This window comes from Sphaerulina musiva (genome assembly GCF_000320565.1).
Source record: "Sphaerulina musiva SO2202 unplaced genomic scaffold SEPMUscaffold_9, whole genome shotgun sequence".
In the NCBI taxonomy this organism is placed as follows: Eukaryota; Fungi; Ascomycota; class Dothideomycetes; order Mycosphaerellales; family Mycosphaerellaceae; genus Sphaerulina; species Sphaerulina musiva.
In genome coordinates, this window is record NW_016017391.1 from 1,396,158 (window position 1) to 1,416,422 (window position 20,265).

General features: G+C 53.4%; 8 protein-coding genes across 8 annotated transcripts; 2 read left to right on the forward strand and 6 right to left on the reverse strand.

Moving 5' to 3' along the window:
• Window positions 1–292: 292 nt before the first annotated feature.
• Window positions 293–2,357, reverse strand: SEPMUDRAFT_165856 (MFS general substrate transporter; the record flags this gene model as incomplete). Its single annotated transcript, XM_016908192.1, has 4 exons — window positions 293–1,379; window positions 1,461–1,610; window positions 1,697–2,064; window positions 2,271–2,357. 4 exons carry the CDS (start codon window positions 2,355–2,357, stop codon window positions 293–295), a joined length of 1,692 nt encoding a protein of 563 aa, XP_016758325.1.
• A 573-nt stretch (window positions 2,358–2,930) lies between these two features.
• On the reverse strand, window positions 2,931–5,759 carry SEPMUDRAFT_151203 (DUF221-domain-containing protein). Its single transcript, XM_016906670.1, has one exon. It carries the CDS (start codon window positions 5,726–5,728, stop codon window positions 3,071–3,073), a length of 2,658 nt encoding a protein of 885 aa, XP_016758326.1. The 5' UTR covers window positions 5,729–5,759; the 3' UTR covers window positions 2,931–3,070.
• Window positions 5,760–6,279: 520 nt separating this feature from the next.
• SEPMUDRAFT_119923 (carbohydrate esterase family 3 protein) lies at window positions 6,280–7,277 on the reverse strand (the record flags this gene model as incomplete). The annotated part of the gene is made up of 4 exons (XM_016901556.1): window positions 6,280–6,445; window positions 6,520–6,931; window positions 7,002–7,169; window positions 7,226–7,277. 4 exons carry the CDS (start codon window positions 7,275–7,277, stop codon window positions 6,280–6,282), a joined length of 798 nt encoding a protein of 265 aa, XP_016758327.1.
• A 1,780-nt stretch (window positions 7,278–9,057) lies between these two features.
• On the forward strand, window positions 9,058–10,750 carry SEPMUDRAFT_91359 (glycoside hydrolase family 79 protein; the record flags this gene model as incomplete). The annotated part of the gene is made up of 2 exons (XM_016910553.1): window positions 9,058–9,878; window positions 9,958–10,750. Coding segments are annotated over exons 1-2 (1,590 nt in total), but the record flags the coding sequence as incomplete, so codon positions are not given.
• Window positions 10,751–11,138: 388 nt separating this feature from the next.
• SEPMUDRAFT_119925 (uncharacterized protein) lies at window positions 11,139–11,537 on the reverse strand (the record flags this gene model as incomplete). The annotated part of the gene is made up of 1 exon (XM_016901557.1): window positions 11,139–11,537. One exon carries the CDS (start codon window positions 11,535–11,537, stop codon window positions 11,139–11,141), a length of 399 nt encoding a protein of 132 aa, XP_016758329.1.
• A 737-nt stretch (window positions 11,538–12,274) lies between these two features.
• On the reverse strand, window positions 12,275–13,311 carry SEPMUDRAFT_158350 (uncharacterized protein; the record flags this gene model as incomplete). Its single annotated transcript, XM_016907787.1, is given in 5 exon segments — window positions 12,275–12,717; window positions 12,737–12,807; window positions 12,907–12,995; window positions 13,060–13,197; window positions 13,231–13,311. 5 exon segments carry the CDS (start codon window positions 13,309–13,311, stop codon window positions 12,275–12,277), a joined length of 822 nt encoding a protein of 273 aa, XP_016758330.1.
• Window positions 12,342–15,452, reverse strand: SEPMUDRAFT_151206 (peptidyl-prolyl cis-trans isomerase). Its single transcript, XM_016906671.1, has 3 exons — window positions 13,060–15,452; window positions 12,879–12,950; window positions 12,342–12,807 (listed from the first exon to the last, which is right to left on the reverse strand). The coding sequence occupies exon 1, from the start codon at window positions 15,406–15,408 to the stop codon at window positions 13,456–13,458; it is 1,953 nt and encodes a 650-aa protein (XP_016758331.1). The 5' UTR covers window positions 15,409–15,452; the 3' UTR covers window positions 12,342–12,807; window positions 12,879–12,950; window positions 13,060–13,455.
• A 314-nt stretch (window positions 15,453–15,766) lies between these two features.
• Window positions 15,767–20,064, forward strand: SEPMUDRAFT_151207 (uncharacterized protein). Its single transcript, XM_016906672.1, has one exon. It carries the CDS (start codon window positions 15,957–15,959, stop codon window positions 19,539–19,541), a length of 3,585 nt encoding a protein of 1,194 aa, XP_016758332.1. The 5' UTR covers window positions 15,767–15,956; the 3' UTR covers window positions 19,542–20,064.
• Window positions 20,065–20,265: the final 201 nt, after the last annotated feature.

Here is a 20,265-nt window from a genome sequence, read left to right on the forward strand (position 1 = left end):
TGCGTGGAGCTCTGGTGGTGCACGGCAAGATGGATCAAGTTACTAGACTGGCTTGGTGTGACAGCACATTTTTTTTTCGTAGGCGGAGTGGCTCATTAAGAATTACCAGTAGGATGATTTGCAGTTGAGAACATTATCAAGTCAAGACCAAGTAAGTAAAAACATAGACTAGTCCAAGTCATCGTCGAGTCGATCTCTTGGCACAATTGACATAATGATAGGTATTCATTCTCAGACTGCGACTACTATACACACAGCACGATGAATCTCTGCCAACTTTCCACCCAAGTCATCAATGGATATCGACAGCGACTTTGCTCGTCATAAACTGTCTGATATTCGGCAAGAATGCGCAGCAGATGCAGCTCACGACGCCGAACGGAATGGTGGCGTACCAGACATACTTGAGTGCTTCCGCGTAAGCCATCTGACTGGCGTATTGAGTGGCCGCAACAGTGGTCGCAGTCACACCTTGCACCACCGATGCTGCGCCAGGTACCTGAGAAGCATAGGCTACGACCAGTGCCTTGAGAATCGTAGGATCGGACACTCCAGCGCTCATGGCTGCTCCCGCCACATTTCGAGGCAAGAATTCGCTGAATTTGGTGAAGAAAATGTTGAAGAAGATGGACGTGCCAATGGATCCTCCAATGAAGCGGACCGAGAGCGATAGAGCGCCGACAGTGCCCACGAACTCGTCGGGAGCAGCATAGAATGCCAGAGTCAAAGCTGGGACGACGAGAGCTCCGTTACCGAAAGCAGCAAAGGTAGCCATGGTGATGGTGTAGCCTGGATTATCCGGGGTCGAAAGGGCCAGTGCGCCTGTGAAGGCTGTCATGACTGCGGCCATCGAGAAGAACATGAGTCTGACGTGTCCTCTGGTATAACTCATTGAGAAAGATAACAGGCAAGCCCCTCCGAGAATGGCGCAAGGATAGCACAGGCCTCTCACGCCGGTTGTGATGGCATCGGTGTTGTAGACATACTGTAGGACGAGCGGGAAGAAGCCAAGTATGGAGTAGAACTCCAGACCAGCAACGAAAACTACGACATATGCGAGAGCGACGACTCGCTGTCCCTTGAAAATCTTGGGAGGAACCATGGGAAAAGGATGCCGACCGTACACTTCCCATAGCGGGAATGCGACAAAGGTGATCAAACCGCCAACGATCAAGGGGCCAAGGGCTTTCCCCGAAGTCCATGGGTATTGGTACCCACCCGCCTGGAGGCCGACGAGGAAGAGGGTGATGCCGACGATGGATAGGAAGGCGCCTAGCCAGTCAATACGCTTGACGATTTCCATCTTGGTGAGTCCCTCGGCGTTTGGCCGTGGTGGAGGATGGTAGCAGAAGATCAATCCAATCATGCCGATCAGATTCCTGCGAGAGAGTGAGTTGTCATCGTCGGTCATCTCAGTGGATGCTAGCCAGCGGGCCGTGTCCATATCGGTTGGCACTTACCACAAGGCACATAGCAGGAAGCAGTATCGCCAGGTAGAGCTTCGCACGATGAGAATGGTGTAGAGGAGTTGTGGCATGAACGGCACGATCGAGAAGGTGACCAGGGCGAGAGTGACGCCTCTCCACCGGACGGGCGTGATCTCTGCGACTCTGTACACGATTGTCAGCAGATGATATATATATATATATATATATATACGTATATGTGTACAGCGAGCCATAACACAGGGACTGACCCAGCAAGAGCCACCAGTTCGGCCATACCAGCTCCCATGCCACCAATTGCCTGAGCAGCGATGGCCTGGGCCAGGGAATGTGCCGTCGCTTGCAGTGTGCATGCGATGAGCAGGAGAAGGGTGCCCAGCAAAGCAATGCTGCGGCGGCCCATCAGATCCGTAATGTATCCCACAAAGGGACAGATGGCGGCCACGGCCAGAGTGTTGGCTGTGAGCATCCAATTGCCAATGGTAGTGCCCAGACTCTGGGAAATGGATGTGAGGGCCGAGCTGGTGAAGTACAGGATGATCTGCGAGCCGACATAGATCGTGCACAGCGATAGCACTGCGATCATACGTTTCGCCGTCCACGGAATGTCGTCGGCCTCCTTGCCATGCTGAAAGCGTTCTGGAGGAGATTTCTCGACATCGCTGGACTTGTCATCTTGGTGGTACTCGTTGTGCGATAGGACCTGGTCCTTCTCGTGGTCGACCATTTGCAGAGTTGAGGCAGCTCAGCGAGCAGGAGGTGGGAGAGAACGATTTATTGGTATGAGGCAGCTTACTTCGAATCGTATGGGGGCTCTGGACTGACCTTATGCTGGTCAAACCGCTTCTGCCATGCGGGAATAACTTTCAGAAGTACCACCAGCACCACCTCCTCCTCCCAGGACGACGCCATGGGCGATGCATGTGACCGAAATTATAGGCATCCAATAGCTTCATTGGCAGTATTGTGGCAGGCCCCTCTAACCAAAACCTTCACTATTACGGTAAAGGACGAATGCAGCTGGTATGGGAGGAGTATAAAAGTATGCTATCCCCGCAAAAACCCCAGACATGATGCAGGTGGCCAGCCATAGCGGCTAGTTATTAGCGATGCCGCACGTTATTCCCTGGAACTTGTGAATTCCTGATAGATTTTTAATGTTAGTAAATTGTTGTACTCACTCAAGGCAGCCCCTACCCTACTTCGTGTAAGTGGAGGTAGCACAATTCCTGCTACATTCGTAGAGCTCTCTGCTTCCTCTGCTGCAGACATGGTGAGGAGTGGGTTCTTGTCGCGTCAATGTAGTGTACCATCCATCAGTTGGTGACGCTTCCTAGGAGGCACACAACAATGGCTGTTCGAGCTGGTGATGGCTGGCTGGCACTCGCGGCAATCACGGTACATCCGGCTCACCACCACCAACACCATCACAATTCGGTATCGAGATCCATCGCTTCGGTTGATGTATAGATGGATAGGGTCCTGCAGCTGTACAGTATACCATTACACATTCTCTATACTTGATCTACGCTCAAAAGGCAGCAGCACAAAAGCAAACAATGCATATAGGGTATCGTGCGCTCTCATGTCCAGTAAAAGAAATCGCCTTCCACTTTAGATCAATCTCAGACGACACCGTCACGGCCATCGTGCTCCTCCTCGTCCCCACCATCATCACTTCCAGTGTCGACCAGCCTGGCCTGCGTGCTCGTCGGCTTATCCGCGATCCACGCAGCGTCCAGCGGTGCTACCAGACTCGGATTGACAAAAGGTAGATTTCGCTCTCTCCTCGCGCCTTCTTCGTCGGTACGCACAGCAAGGGTCACACCACCGCTCTCCATGTCATTTCTGCCCTCTCCGCCGGCCCATATATTCGTTTCCGGCGCAAGATTCGTGCTGTTCAAGCTGGCTGCGTATTCGGGCGTGTTACTTTGTACATCAGTATAGTGCTCGTAGTGCTCGTTCCGTCTCACTGCTGACAATGCGATAAACTTCATGAGTGGTTTGTAGGTCTTGCCGTAGACCACCATGATCCATATTGTGGCGACCAAAAGGGGAGCCATCATGACACTGCGTGCGAGGGCGCCTTTGAGGATGAGCTGTCCGGCTGTGGTCAGCTGGAACAGAATCATGCCGATGAAAATGCGCTCGCAGATAATGGTCCACGCTCGTCCAGAAGTTTGCTGGCGGTGGTCCATGGCGTACAGCAGCTGGTACTTGTAGCAATAGTGGCCAAGCGCGAAGTAGAGGAAGCCCGCGAGCAGGACTTGCCATGACGATCGAAGCACGGAATACACCATGCAGATGATGAAGATGAGCAAGGCGTTCGGTAGGTAAAAGCCATAGCTGAACACGGGTGGCTGCACCAGCTCTGCGTAGTCTCGAGGGGTCTTTGCGCCCATGAGCATAATGGGATAGAGCGACACACTGCCAATCTCCAGCATGCGGAATGGGAAGAGGCCGACGCCCTGCAGGATAATGAAGTTGACATAGAAGTTCAGCAATCTGCCCAGCGAGTACGCCATGGTCCAGGCGACTTTCTGAATGTCTCGAATCGCATCGCCGAACTTGGCAAAGACTTCATAGAACTTGGACGCCGTGCCCAGGACGGTGAAGACAATGAAGAAGTTGAAGAAGGTGAAGAAGAAGTTCTTCGAGATGGCAGAAAGCTCGATGTCGCCCTTGGAGATCTGACCTTGGCACCAGGATAGGTAGTAGTATAGGTATGGCACCAGCACCATGAATAAGGACGTGATGGCGGTCGGTAATTGCGTGTTGACAAGTGAGCGTATATTCTTATGATCTTTCAACACTTCTGCCAGCCCCGGAACGACTTTGCCAATCGTTTCGACGTTGAGCAGAGCGGCAATGGGGATGAACAGCACAGACCAGAAGACGGTCAAGAAGACGATCAATGCTGTGATGGTCCAGTTCCGCGCCACGCGTCCTCTGCGTGATATGTAGGTGTTTTGCCAGATTACGTCCACTGGCTCTGGACTCTGGTTTGCAATGAGATGCAGAGGTGACGGGTCCAGCACCGCCTGTATCGCCATCTGACAGGATGCCACCGAGTCCATGGTGACAAAGGCTAGAGGGGTCGGCGCAAATTCCTGCTTACGGAGCCGCCGCACGTTTTCATCGGCTTCACGAAGCCGTTCCGTGTAGTAGTCAATGGCATCCACCTGCTTCCTGCGCAGTCCAAAACGTCCATACCGGATGGTTGCCATGGGCCGTGGCCTCTTAAATGGCCGTATAACACTTCCGCCAGTACCGATCAGATTTCCATTCTCACCAGCGTCATCATCAGTATTGCCCTCCTGGTCTGGCGCCTGTGCGATGGGCAGAGTCTCGAGATCTCGCTGGAGTCTTTGATGGCCTAGATGTATTGTCCACGCCTCTTCCAGTCGTCTCAACAAATCCATTCTCTTCGCCATCGCGTCGTCCAGCTCCTTCCAATTCCTGCATAGCAATACCCTCTCCACATGACCAATCTCTAGGTTCTCGATGAACTCCTTGATTCTTTCTTCATCCTGCAGCTCGTTGGGTATGCCCGACAGCCGGATCGTCCGGTCGGTGATTGTAGCCTGTGTTCCCAGAAACTCCTGGCGCACCTCGATTACCTGTCTGGTCGTTGCAATGACCAGATAGATCAAAATGGTGGAGAAGAGGTAGGCAAAGACGACGTACATCCAGAGGTAGTCTGTCTCTAGGTTATCAGGGAAGAAAGGCACAGTCCAGTTGCCACCACCACCAGTCCCGTTCCCTTCTAAAAGATTCATCGATCGCTTTAAGCCCATCCTGACGAGTACGTCCGTGTGATTGGAGTGCGTCCCGTTTCCTCTCGGATCGTCGTCATCGTCATCGTCCGGATAGGCATCGTGGACGGGCTTGATGACGATGAGCGAGAACAGCAGGGTGACCAGCAGGAACTTCATGGCCATCTTGAAGAAGGTCAAGAAGACGTATGCGTCCAGACCAGCACTGGCCAGGACCTGCTGATCCGTGATCCTCCACAAGGGCATGATCCAACCAAACGTGGTGTCGGGCAGTTCGGGCAGCGACACGGCCGCATTCTTCGTCCGTTTCCGCGCGGCATAGAGATCTTTCCATCGCGGTCGCAGGAAGCAAAAGGCGAGAAAGGCGCCAATGCCCAGCAGCAGCGAGAGCACAATCTGAATGGTGGTGTCGCGAGGATTTGTGGCGCCCACCAGGTCCCCCCAGGGATCATGGTCGTGGTCACCGCCGTCTTTCCCTTGGGTGAAGTAGGGGTAGGAGTCGTCCATCGCGGTGCATATCAGTCACACAGCTTCGTCGTCGTCGTGGCGGTGATGGCGGAGGTGGTGGGAGGAGGAGGAAGTATAAGGATGGGCGAGAGGAGATGCTCGACTCGGACCAAACATTCATTCAAGGTTCTAGGCACACCGATGACGCTGTGCACGCGTTGGCTGTCTCGGTGAACGGTGAAACGGTTTATCCGCATAATCATATTCTACACAACTGTGCAAAGGCTTCCCGCCAACCTGCCACTTGAACCTTCAACAAGCTACATGTAGGTACCTACTACACCTATACCGATGTGCTCAGAGGCCGACAGATAATGCATGATTGAGCCCTTTCCCTCGCTGCAGCTCTGCCTCTGTGACATGTATATGTTGTTTCCAGTCAAGACTAGCCGGTTTTGCTCCGGTGAAAGTAGCGTGTACGGAGGTAAGGTACAGGTACCTAGGTATGTAGGTTGGAGAGAGCGAATCATGCTTCGTGGACAGGTCAGCCATGGAATGCATGTATGATGGCGTACAAATACATTTAGAGAACTACAAATTTTGCGCTGGTATCATGAACGACTCCTCGCGCGGCATTCCGGGGCAGGTTCCAGGCTTGGTGCTCTCGCAGGTTGTACCCAATCTGATGGAAATTCTTGTATCGCCTGGAACCATGCCAGCGCCATCTTCTCGTAGCCGAGAACAGAAGGATGCACACCATCTGAGATCAGGTCTGATCTGTCTGGCCGTCAGTAAGAATATCCGGTGACAGCCTCTACGTGTACCAGAAGGAGAAGGAGAAGGGAACTCACCCTCCAATTGCCGAGTGATCGGCCACCCACACTTTATAACCCTTGGCCTGTCGTCGCACCGCAATGTCATCGATGGCCGCATTGAACGCGTCCACTCTCGTCTGCCATGACGTGTTACGGATGATTTTGGACACGACTACGACTGCATCGGGACATTCACACAGGACCGCATCGACCAGAGACTCTAATCGCGCAGGACCTTCCTCGTAGGGCTCCTGCGGGGCCAAGCCGAAGACGCTGTTCATGTCATTGGTTCCTGCATGGAGCAATACCAAATTGGGATGCTGCAGCAGGATCTCGTCTTCGGCAATGAAAGCCTGAATCTCGCTGATGAGAGCTCCGCCGTGCCCTTCGTGTTTGTTATCTAGATGGTCGCCATTGGTCAAGTTGCCAATGTAATCGACTGTGCGACCTGTGGTGCAAGGGTCAATGAATATGGGAGCCAGACATGACGAGACGCACAGAATAGGTCAGGTACCTACCAGAACCAATCAACAGATTTCGCAGAGCAGGACGATAGCTGTTTTCGCCATCGAACATGCCCCCTTTGGTGGTGCTGTCGCCAAGCGGGAGCAATCGCAATGGGATCTGAGGCCTGGAGTTGTCGTAGCGATTATGTGTCGCGAAAGGGATCGAAGTGGTTATTGATCCTGCGAATGAACAGTCAGCAATATTCCCAAACGGGAGAGTGCACACATGCACGTACCGTGATACATGAACAGCAACAACACCAGGCCGACCGACAGAGCAGCTCCCATGGGGATCCATCGGACCGGACGCTTGATCGCAAACTGTTCCATAATAATACCTAATGATGATGTCGAGTGTCTGGCTTGTGTGCGTGTGTACCTTCAAGGTTGTGTGTGTATGTGGTGATAGGGGGGGATCTGCTCGGGGGAATCATGGGAGACGCAAGATTAGCGCACGCGGCAAGATCTGGGCCGTCTCCAATGAAGAAGGGACGCTGTGGACGTAGGAGGTAAGGGACGGTCCAGTGGTGGTAGTAGGAGGTGGACGACGTCGCAAAGTTTGGGCCTGGTAAACGGTTGTCGCATGTCCATGAAGAAGATAGGGAAGAGAAGGGGGAGTATTCGCAGGGGTCTCGTAACTGCCCGTACTTCCTACTTCCTACTTCCTACCGTACACCTTACTTACACTTGTCCAGATGTGAACATCCTCCCCTTCTTTGATTCTGACTGTGATTTTTGGTGAGTGGGACATCCCTCGCGGCAACACGGACATTCCTGCATGAGATGCGTGGAATGCGCGCCAGAAAGCTTATTACACCACGTGTAGAAGATGAAGCAGCCCATCATCTACCTACTCTACTGTACCTGCGTATACAGTATTGTGGTGCATGCATCAAGTAGGAGCCTCATTGGCTGTCTGGAGTATGGAGATGTCTTCAGAGGGCGTCATTATCCTGCTTTGGTCTTGTCAGCGTACAGGTAGGTATTGTAGAGTACCTACATGTAGCGAAGATTGATTCTGTAGCATGGAAGATGGTGATGGGGGCATCATTCGGAGCAGCATCATACAGTATATACATGACATGAGGTCGGGAAAACAAGAGGAAGAAGAAAAGGAAGAGGCGTGGCGGGCATCAGCAGACAGATAAATCTAATTATTGATGCCTGCAGACGGAAATGTCTGATCCCTACCTGACCCTTTAGTGCTACCATCAGGGCTTCAGCTTGAACTAATTCAGACTTCACCCCTCCCGATATCTACACAAGAAATGTCCCACTGTCGGCGACTTTCTACATCCAGCGGGACCATGCCCACCCTCGCTTGTAGTCGTCCATGGAACGTGTCGCCGACGAGATCAGCCGCAACGCCATGGCCAAGAGGATCAAGCCCACCTACGTCGGAATTCAATACATTGATAAGGTACCAAGGCAATGATGGATGGAAATGGTATACACCTCGGCAACGCTGCACATGTCTACCGCATCGCTTCCATCGGGTAGATCTCGATACATCTGACATGGAGGTGAAGATGATGAAGCAGCAGCAGCAGCAGCAGCAGCAGCAGAAGAAGACGAAGAAAAGGTACATGTAAAGGTATCCTGGATTTGGGTGACAACCCCGCCTTCTGCCCACCTTTCCGCCCCTTCTCTTCATGCACTCCACAACCATCCGTGCTTGGTCGGGTGCACGAAAAGATGGGGTAGTAGGAGATGTAGCCTCAGGCAGTGTCGTCTACCACCACGCCCTGACCACGACGCAATCAATATCAATCGACTATTGGCCGACGGACATGGCTGATCCCTTACTACCACCGCCCACTGCAGGTCAGCCGAGTATAGCTAATGTACACACAATCATGAACCAACGCCTTCCCTTCCTTGGCTTTGGCCTCGGCGGACCTGTCTATTTCCGGCCTCCAACCAGAACCAGATCCGATGACAGCGAGACTATTAAAGGGATCATGAGTGTCCATCATTGTGGGAGAAGAAATCCAGCACCGACTGTTGGAGAAGTGAGAGTGTGGGCGGTAGAGAGGTATATGCTGAGCTCACGACAACCTTCCCTTCCGAAGACGACGACGACGACGACAGCATGAAGCTCCTCCCCGCATTGTCCCCCATGACTCTCATGGCTGTACTCGCTCGATCAACCGATATCATCACCACCATCCCTTCGGCCCCGCCGCTGCATGCAAATACGCCCTTGGACCAATTCCTCTCCTACTCCATCGAGTTCTCGTCCTTTGTCGACTACGCTGGCAATCTCTCCCACCCCAACACCTACTCGGACACCCTGCTGGAAAACATCGCCCATTATGCCGGACGCAAACCCTTGGTTCGCGTCGGCGGGAACACCCAAGACCTCACCATCTTCAACTCTTCCCAAAAGCAAGCTGTGGAGCAGCAGTTCTCCGCCTCGAATCCCGATTATCCTGCCAACCAGACCATCGGCCCCGCCTTCTTCGAGTCCTACCTGACCTGGCCGGGAGTACTGTTCAGTCACGGCTTCAACTTGGCCGCGACAGCTCCCGAACACCAGCAGGCTGTGCTCGACTCCGTGTACTATGCCTGCCGTACCCTACGAGACAAGCTGTATGCCTGGGAGCTCGGAAACGAACCCGACTTTTACGCCGTCAAAGCTTTGAATCCGACTCCTCCTCGTCAGACGGGATATACGGAAGCACAGTATGTGGCAGAATGGCTCGCATTATCACAAAGGATGCGCCGTCACATGCAAACCTCATGTCCCGATCTGGCCCAGCACCAGCATCCAAGGTTCTGGGGCCCATCGCTTGCGGGTAATCCAGCTTTGAGCAATTTCAGCGCCCCCAAAGTCTTCTCCGCCGGCTACAATAGCGAAGAGTCCATCAGCATGATTTCTCAACACAAGTGAGTCCCCCTCCCCCCCTCCTGTTCCCCGAATATGCAGCGCAATGTCGTGATTCGTCGCTGACAGCGGTTACCGTAGGTATATCGCCGCTCGTGGTGATGCGGGTCTCTCACTGCAAGGAACACTCATGAACCACACCAACAACAAGAGGGCGGTCAGCGAGCTGTTAGCCGTCTCCGCATCGATTCAAGCCATCTCCAATGAGACTCTTCGGCCCCAAAACGCCGCCTTCATCCTGGGCGAAGGCAATTCTTTGGCTCGACAAGGCATTGGCGGCGTCTCCAACTCCTTCGGTGCTGCACTCTGGGGCTTCGACTATGCTCTCACTCTGGTGGCGAATGGCATTGGACGATGGCATGTGCATCAAGGCACCAACTATCGCTACCAAGCCTGGCAGCCCGTGGAGACGAGGAACACGACCAAAGGAACGAAAGCGCCCTATTATGGCAACATCGCCGCGGCTGCCTTTCTAGGAGATCTCAGCACGAAGCATCGTCCACAAATCGCGGATCTGGGTCTGCCTGGCTCGGATCAATCCGCTTTCGCGCTGTACACACGAGGCAGATTGTCCAAGATTGCTCTCCTCAATCTGCGAGCGTGGAATGCGACGAGCGATAGCGCCGCTCGCCCGACCGAGTCGTACACCTTTCAGCTTCCCCGCGGATACCGTCAGGCTTCGCTGCAGCGCTTGAGTGCCAATGGAAGCGATGCCATCACCGGAGTGACATTCGATGGCTTCAGCTATGCGGCGGAGCTGGACAGTGGCAGACCGGTGCGGTTGCAAAATGTCACGTGTGATGAGCACGTGGCTGTGAGAAACGGGAGAGTGACGGTGACTTTACCGCTCAGTAGTGCGGTCATTCTGAATTTGCGATAGCTACCAGCTACTCAAAATGTATCTCCCTCTGCGCCAAAGAAATCTCACCAGGCTCTCCATATCTTGCGCGCGCCTTGAACATGAAACCGGTCGGCCCCCTTCCCCTTTCTCTCCTTTCCAAGCTTGCCCTATATGTCCCGACATCTGCACTTTTTTTTTTTGCTTCCACAAGGACATCGTCTGGTGGTTGTGTAACAGATGAAAGAATCCAGCATGACGTCGGCTTGCTCCCGGGATGTCTCAAGTCCATCGCACGGTAAGTTTCCCTCTTCCATATGCTCGAGTATGTACCCCGGGTACTCTCGGGGTCCAAGACGGAGTTTACTCATGCACTTTCCAAGGACATCTTGCAGACTTTCTTCCACCACCACCATCATCATCATCAGATCTGTACATGAGCAGGCATCAACTCATTGAATCCTTGAATGAGCAGGGGAAACTCTGCAAACAGTGTGCCAATGCGATGGCGCACGCTCTGTCTGGTAATCTCGCCACGCTTGTACGTGGCCACGATATCCGTGAAGCAGATGAAGATCTCGGGATCGTGCGAAAGCTGTGCACGGACCTGGCTCACATAGCGGAGATACGCATGAGCCGGCGGGAATTGGAACAGTGGTTGGCGACAGAGCGGGCAGAGGGATGATCGATCCCACCACTGGTCGAGGCATCTTCGACAGAAGCGGTGTCCGCAGGGAGTACGAATCGCGCAGCTGATGAGCAGCGGTTCGAAGCAGATGGGGCACTCCTCGGATGGGACGTCGTTACGGGTGGCTACCACCATTTGGGCCCAAGTTGCACGGGCGATGACGGGATGTGCTGAGCACGAAGTGGAGGAAGGAGAAAGGAACGAGTGATCCTTTCGGGAGGAGGGCGGCGGGATGTAAGATGACGGCTAAGATAGTGCTAGCGATTGAAGCCGTTGTTGTTGCTGTTGTTGTAGGCGCCGAGACGTGAGAGATTGAAGACAGTTTTCTGCTGATATCCGATAACAGTAGCTGCGTCGAAAGCGATACAATGATTTCTGGCGTACAAGAGGTAGTCTGGAACAAAAAGGGAAAAAAAGAAGAGTGAACTGCATATGACCAATATATAAGAATGAACGGCGACATGATCTTGGTAGCTGGCCGCCTGGAACGTGATGTTTTGCGCCTTCCGTATCTCTTTCTTTCTCTCATCGATGCCAAAAGTGGTCCGGAGCATTGATGCGGTCCTCATTTTGTGATCGGTCTATGGTTCGCAGCGGAGCCCTGCGCTTGACCCCTTACACACAGGACTGGCTCGCTCCACACGCACACACAAACACATCTAAACAAAGTATATCAGAGCCGAACCACGGTAACAATATGACGCCCACATATGAGAACCTGAGGCTCATACCCTTTCTCCAAGGGTCGACGACAGCTGCTAGCCACGAACGGGGAAATTCATTCGCAGACAAGATTCATCATGCATGCCCTGTGCTATCTGCATTCTGTAACTGCTGACTGACTACATCGTCTCCACCACCATTCACTAATTTCAGTGCTTCAGATCCGCCCAGAATTGTGCCTGCATCTGATGCAACTTCTCCTCCTCCGCCTCGCAGGTGGTGCAGGCGCAAGCGACACGGGGAGCGAGATGAGCGCAACAGATGTTGCTTCGTAAGCTCCGGATCCATGCATTGTTGTCGCTGTGGGCCTTGATGTCTTCTGCACTCCAGATGTAGTCTTGTTGCGGCTTTCGCGGCATTCCCCAAAATGGATCATCCCGCATTCTCTGCTCGACGATCTTTGCATGCGTGATCCTGATGGCTGGCAGTTTGGGAGTAGGCGCGTTGTCGGACATCGATGCTTGAGAATAACCCATGGCGGGCGTGGATGGGTTGTGTGGCATGCCGGAGGAAGTGGTTTTTGCTTGGCGTAGAATTGGTCTTGGTATTCGCAGTAGATGTCGATGAAGAACATTGCAGCCAGTGGCACTAGCTACATGTCATACCTATACGTTGGAGCGAGACAATGGGCGGTACTGTGTCCTCACTTTCCACCATCTCGACTTCGGGGGGACAAGCTAACCTAAAGATGTACCAACGGGTCAGCAGATGATGCCAAGAACGAATCGACTTTTGCACACCTCAGGTACCTACTATTCATCACATCTCTGCCTTTGCGCACTCGTCACTACACAGATCCTTGTATTGGCTGGCATAGAATGGGCCCTGCAATGCCGTCGCTTGCATGTCAACCAATACTGTAGCAGTGTACTACATTGACCATTCTATGAGGCATACATACCATACACTTAGCACTACAGAAAGAGGTACTCACCAGAATCATCGCTACCCGTTTATCATGCCGGCTGAACCCGCCAACAATCTCCTCAGCAAGATATGTTGAGTTGCCTGCCTGCTCGATGCCAATCCCAGTGTCCTTCCGTATGCATCCGGGGTCTATTTCTGGCCTTGCCTAAGTGATTTGATCAATTTCGTTATAGCTTACATGCGCCAGAGCTGTCCAACGAGGAGTCAAAAAAGTGTAGCGGGCAGGGAGGTCGCTTCGTGTGAGAAAGAGTTCGTCCATTGTTGGTACTTGGGTGTGTTCCAGTAGCGAAAGATCTATGGTTTGATGCATTAGTACATACAGTCGTGGTGTTGTCGAGATCAATCGATCTTCTTCGACAGCTGCCTGGCATGTAGGATGATAGAAGGCTTTGATGGAAAGTAGTCACTCTACACTGATATTCACGATCTTGATATCGTCCACTGGCTTCTCTTTCCATACCTTGACATTCTCAATCATATGCACTACATCCATGCCCTTGACCACCCTCCCAAAAATGGTGTGTTTATCATCCAACCACGGCGCCCTCTCGGTCGTGATGAAGAACTGCGACGCATTCGTCTTGGGCCCTGCATTCGCCATACTGACCATGTACGGCTTGTCATGCCTCAGTTCCGGCGTAAACTCATCTTCGAATTCTTTCCCCCAAATGGATTCCCCGCCTGTGCCGTCACCTAACGGGTCGCCCGTCTGTATCATGAACTTGCGAATCACGCGATGGAAGATGATGCCATTGTAATAGTTGTTCTTGGAATGCGTAGTGAAGTTTTCCACGGCTTTGGGTGCGTGCTGAGGAAACATGCGGATGCTGATGTCGCCCATGGTCGTGTGGATGGTGGCAGTGGTGCCCATATTGGCCTCGCGCTCCGCCTCCTCCTTCTTCTTGTTCGTGCCTATCGTGCGAGGTTTCTCGTTGTGGATGTCTCGATCCGATTTGGATACACCGTCATCGTTTGTGAACATGTAGAAGCGGACTTTGCCCGATCCTGTCGCGACCAGCATGGCGTCTCGTGCAGCTGCCTCTGCAAGGAGGGGATTTTCGGACGCAGCCATTTGGACCGTCGTGAAGGCTTTCTTGTCGGGCTGGCCTTGATAGAGGGCGAGATGGAGAGGGCGAAAGGGTTCGTCACGGCCGTAGAGCTTGACGAGACGATTCGAGAAGGTATTGATGACCTTGGTGCCCAGGATGCTACCGTAGAGAATGAAATGGCCACTTTCATCAAAGATGACGTTGAATCGTGATCGAAGTGCAGGATGGTCGAGCTCTCGCTCTACAGCCATTCGGCGACCGAACTCGATGGCATCTAGCGGGGTCGCGCTCAAAGTTCCCGCTTGCTGCATGTCGTTGATAGTAGCTATGCTTTCATCGTACGTGCGATGCAGCTTGCCGGTGGCAAAGTGGAAGATGCGGACCTTGCGGTCTGGAAATGAGAATGTGGCAAATTGTTCCCCCGACGGGGATATCGAGATTGAGGACGGAACGGCCTTTGCTTTTTTGAAGTCAAACAGGTTGGTAGCGCTCTTCATATCCCACACATTACTCGGTTTTCCGAAAGGAGCCGAGGGCTGCCAGTACTCGAGCATACCACTTTCATCAGCGGACAAGACACAGTCGTACGCGTTATTGTACGTCATGATATGCACGGAGTGTCGGTGGAGGGAGGCAATGGTGTGCATGGGATCGGGATTCTCGCCTCGGCCATCGTAGATATTGATGCCACCATCGGCCTCGTTCGACACGGCGAGCAGGGGAAACGAAGTGCCGTGGCCATGCACGAAGCAGATGGCCTTGGGCGGTTTTCGTGGCTCCAGCATGGCCAGCAGATCAAAAGTGGCCACATCGAAGATTTTGATGGTGTTGTCGAGTCCCGCAGTGGCATAGCTCCGCCCGTCGGCGCTCACGGTGACACTCTTGATGTCGCCGTCATGGGCCTTGTACTCCTTGACAAACTCAATGGCGCCGGACGTCTTCTTCCAGAACTTGACATAGCCGTCGACGGAGGTGGTAACGAGGAAGTCGGTGTGCGGGGTGAAGGTGCAGGCGGAGAGTTGGTCGCGGTGCATCAGCGACCGGGCGTAACGGGTGGCGGAGGGCAGAGCGGCGACATGCTGCCTCTCATATGGCAGTCGTCGCCGCTTCTTCCTGGGTGCTTCCGCCGACGGCAGGGCGGGACCCAGGTCATCGTCACTGTCACTCGACGCATTCGCATTGTCGTTGTCGTTGTCGTTGTCGTTCTGGTGCTGCTCCGACTGATGGTGCGACCTCTTCGTGCCTTGACTCGGCGGTGGCGGCGGCGACGGCGACCCCAAGGCGTGCTCTGCCTGTGCTGCCGCCATCCTGCGACAGGACGGAAGTGTTTGGTAGGGACGGACGGACGGACAGGGCGGACAGGACGGTGAGGTCAGGTCAGGTCAGGTACCTGAGCTCTCGGCGGGAGAGGGACAGGACGCGTCCCGTGCGGATGGACACGCGCGCTTGCCTCACAATCTGTGGAAAGTTGAAGCTCTTCCCGCCTCCCGCTTGCCGACATCCGTTCGCCATATACGGTTAGCGTCCACCACGAACGGTTCCACCAGCATCTTCTCCATCATCAGTCATCCAATCCATTTCGCCACCTCACAAACGACAAATATTACGGACTGTTCACTCCTCCGCCTCCTCCTCCTCCTACTCCTCAACTTTCATGTGGTACTCGTGATCCACGGGGACTCACTTGCTGTCGCTTCCTCCTCCGTGCTGCCGACGTATGTGCTGGCTATCTTATATTTTATCTTGTTCAGCCAGGCCGACATTACCAGAGCCTGCATTTTCCTTTGCTTACCTACCTCACTCCCTTGGACATCCACCACTCTAAGTTGCCTGCTAACTCTCACCACCTCCAACAATGGACACGGGAGCTCCTGCGGACTCGGAAGTTACACATCGACGACGACAGCCAAGACGTGCCCGAGGATCCCGACGTGGAGGCGGCGATGATGCTGCACTTGCATTCCGACCTGCCAGTATCGCACCTGCTGCTCCGGTACATGACCGGCAGACTATCCCAGATGGAGTCGGCCAACGAGGTGGGCGTGGCGGTGGCGGTGGCGGTGGTCGGGGTCGTGGCCGGTCTGGGAGAGGAGGTGGTGGTCAAGCGCCACAGAATCGCACCACTGTCAATGGCAGGACGTTTGGAGGCGCTCTCACGCGAGCGGATACGACCACCTCGCAAACTTCCACGGGGAACCTGCAAGCAGCAGCGCCGGTTTTTGTGCCAGGCCAGCTGCATGTTCAAAATGTACCCCTAAAGCAGCCCATCGAGCGTGATCCCAGATCGCATCGACAGACCAAGCAACGACGCATGTCAAAGTCCCAGGCTCCCGACATCGCTACGAGAACCCACGAAGACATCGATAATCGCCATTACGAATGTGCCATCTGCACCAGTGAAGTGCTGCGCAATTCCAAGGTGTGGTCATGTCACACATGTTGGACCGTTTTTCATCTCAAATGCATTAAGCAGTGGTCTTCCAACGCTGGAGCGGCCGCTGCACAGTCAAATACCAATGGTGAACCACAGATGCGGCAGTGGAGATGTCCAGGCTGCAATCTACCCAAGGACGACTTGCCTCACTCGTACTCTTGTTGGTGCGAGAAAGAGACTGAGCCGAGACCACTGCAAGGCATCCCGCCACACTCATGCGGACAGACCTGCGGCAAAGAGAGACCACGAAAGTGTCCTCATCCCTGCCAATTGACTTGTCATGCCGGACCTTGCCCGCCCTGCACACACATGGGCCCGACCAAGACCTGCTACTGTGGTTCCCACGAATCAACCAAGCGCTGCATGGAGACCAACTACGAGTCCGGCTGGAGTTGTGGTGAGGTTTGCGGATCCGTCATGGCCTGCGGAGAGCACACTTGTCCACAAGCATGCCACGATGGCCCCTGTGGACCTTGTGAGATTCGACTTCCCGCAAGATGCTACTGCGGGCAGATGGAGAAAGACGTCCTGTGCAGCGATCGAGGACTGCCTGTGGAAAGTAATCGAAAACATAGTCTGTCGGATTTGGCAGTAACAGAAAGTGCTACAGATTTGCAAGGATCGGAAACCGTATTGGAGACTTGGACTGGGGTGTTTAACTGTGGCAGTACTTGCGGTCGCACACTCGACTGCAACCATCACCAGTGCGTAAAGAAATGTCACCCTCAAGACGCGGATTCTGGCCATTGTCCGCGATCACCTGATGTCGTCACACATTGCTCCTGCGGGAAAACGCCACTTCACGAGTTATCGGATGCTCCGCGAACATCGTGTGAAGATGATATTCCAAGCTGCTCCAAGCCATGCGACAAAAGCCTCCCTTGTGGTCATCCCTGCCCGCAAGTATGCCACGTTGGCGATTGTGGTTCGTGCCTACGCACAGTCACCATCAGCTGTCGATGTGGAAGGTCATCGCACACTACCATGTGCCATCAAGGGCGAGATGAGCCACCTCAATGCATGCGTATCTGTCGCTCTACGCTCAACTGTGGTAGACACATGTGCGACGAACACTGCTGTGCAGGGGAACAAAAGGCCCGTGAGCGACAAGCGAGCCGGAAGAAGGGCAGACCTTTTGGTTCCGCACCACGCGCGGCGGCAGAGGGCTACGAAGCTGAGCACATCTGCACTCGGCAGTGCGGCCGGCCACTCAAATGTGGCAACCACTCTTGCGAAGAGCTCTGTCACAAAGGTCCTTGTGGCTCCTGCAGGGAGGCTATCTTCGACGAAATCACTTGTCATTGCGAGCGCACTGTATTGCAACCGCCACTGCCGTGTGGTACTCAGCCACCCCCTTGTCGCTATGCATGCGAACGGCCAAAGAGCTGTGGCCATCCGCAAGTCGCTCACAACTGTCACTCAGATGAAGACACTTGCCCCAAATGTCCATTTCTCACACCCAAGATGTGCATGTGCGGCAAGAAGGCACTGAAGAATCAGCAATGCTGGCTTCGCGATGTCAGCTGTGGCAATGTGTGCGGCCAGAAACTAAAGTGCGGGGTGCATTTCTGCCGCAAGCAATGCCATCGCAAGGGTCAGTGTGAGGACGCTGGAGGAAAGGCTTGTGCTCAGCCTTGTGGCAAGGAGAAGAAAATTTGTGGACATCCGGACGAGGCGCCTTGCCACGCTCCATTTGGTTGCAAGGAAATCAAGCCCTGCAATAGCAAGATCTTCATCACCTGCGAGTGTCAAGCGCAGAAGCAGGAGATCAAGTGCGGTGCGTCAAGCACAACCGAAGGCAACAACCTGAAATCTCTGCCCTGCACAGAGGACTGTGCGCGACTCGAACGGAACCGCAAGCTGGCAGTGGCATTGAACATTGACCAATCCACCCATGTTGATGGCGGCGATCATATTCCGTTCTCAACTGACACTTTAGACCTGTTCGCAGCACATCCCAAGTGGGGCCAGGTGCAGGAACGAGAATTCCGCGTTTTCGCCGCTTCCGACGATGAGAAGCGTCTGCGATTCAAGCCCATGTCTGCGCAACAGCGCTCGTTTATTCACTCTCTGGCAGAGGATTTTGGCTTGGACTCTGAAAGTCTTGACCCGGAGCCTCATCGTCACGTCATGATCTGGAAGACCCCGCGATTTGTCTCTGCGCCAAACAAGACGCTCGCGGACTCGTTGAGATTACGGCAGCAAGCTCAGCGGTCTGTCTATGCTAGTACCAACGCCTCGGACAACGAGGGCGCGCCAGTAAAGTCTGCGTCAAAGACCTTTGAGCCATTCAACAGCTTTCGCATCATCAAGCCACGCTTTGGGCTTACGATTGAAGAGGTCCGATCGGAAGTTGAAACAGTCTTGCGTACTGCCTATCCATTCACCTTCGATATCGAGTTTCTGCCCAGCGAGGACGTTGTGTTGAAGGCTATCAGTCGCACGCTGTCAGCTCAAGATCTCGAGCGTATGTTGCTCAATCTGAAAGATCCACTCGGTACCAAGATTGCCGATCGTAGTTATGGTAGTATGCAGCTATGCACGACCGATAGCTCACTCAATATCACGCGCTTCGAGTCCGATGGCATGGGTAGCGATGGCTGGTCGAGAGTTGCTGCCAAGAAGTCGGCGCCGAGGATCGCACTCCAAAGCAACACTTATGGTACTACCAATGCCTTTTCCGCGCTATCCGGAGGCAAAGTCACATTCGCGAAGAAGGCTCCGCTGGCCAAGGTAGTGAAGCGCAGACCTGCGCCGGTCGTGGATGATTGGGAAGCAGCGGAAGTGGAAGAAGAGGAAAAAGAGCGCATCGCGTATGCTAGTGCGAGCGAGGGAGAAGCACTGGGCGTCGAGAGATCTCGAGACCCGCTCCCTCTGGAGGGTTCCAGTAGTGACGAAAGTGTTGCAGCGGAGACCGCAGTAGCAAAGGTTGATGAGACGATTGATGAGGGCGCCGAGACACGAGACTGGGCTGAGGGGGTGACACTGGCAGAGCAAACTGGATGAGTAAAAGACGAGTTGTGTGATGAAAATGGCACTTTACTTCCTCCGAATGGATGTTGAATCCACTGTACCATCTCGTCGAAGATGACAGGCCCTGGCAGGATCTTATCGCCGTCCTCAACACCAAAATACGAAGATTACTCTGCTGCTACAAATGACATATGGAAGGTACAACCAATGGATATATCTGCGGTCACACAGTGTCGCTGATAGTACCATTGTTCCCTTTTTCTGACTCTTGTCTTCCATGCAGTATGAATATGTCCTACGGGCTGTACCAACAGTACGGAACATCGGCCTATTTTGACAACATCTTTTGACCAGAATATGGTTTAGGGCATATGCGTATACCTCAGACTATGCTTACCTAAGAATACACTTATATCTCTCTCTTCCTAGTATAAAACGACTTCCGATGCTTGCAAAGCAAAATATAGTTTAGGTAAGAGAGGAGGCGCGCTTAATAGCCCTAAGACTTGCCTATTAGATAGTATGGAACGTCGTTTAATAGATAGACAAATCCTTTTTAGCAGAATAAAGTTTAGAGACACTATACTTGTATACACGCGCAAGCTAGAATTTAGATATACATAAATAAAGAAATATAGATCTGAGTTAATTCGTGCTATCTAGATCCGAATTTATTTATATAATAGAGACATGACCACTAAAGAGTTCTTACGAAAACTCTCTAGAAAGCACTCTAGAAAGCCCCTAGGACAATAAC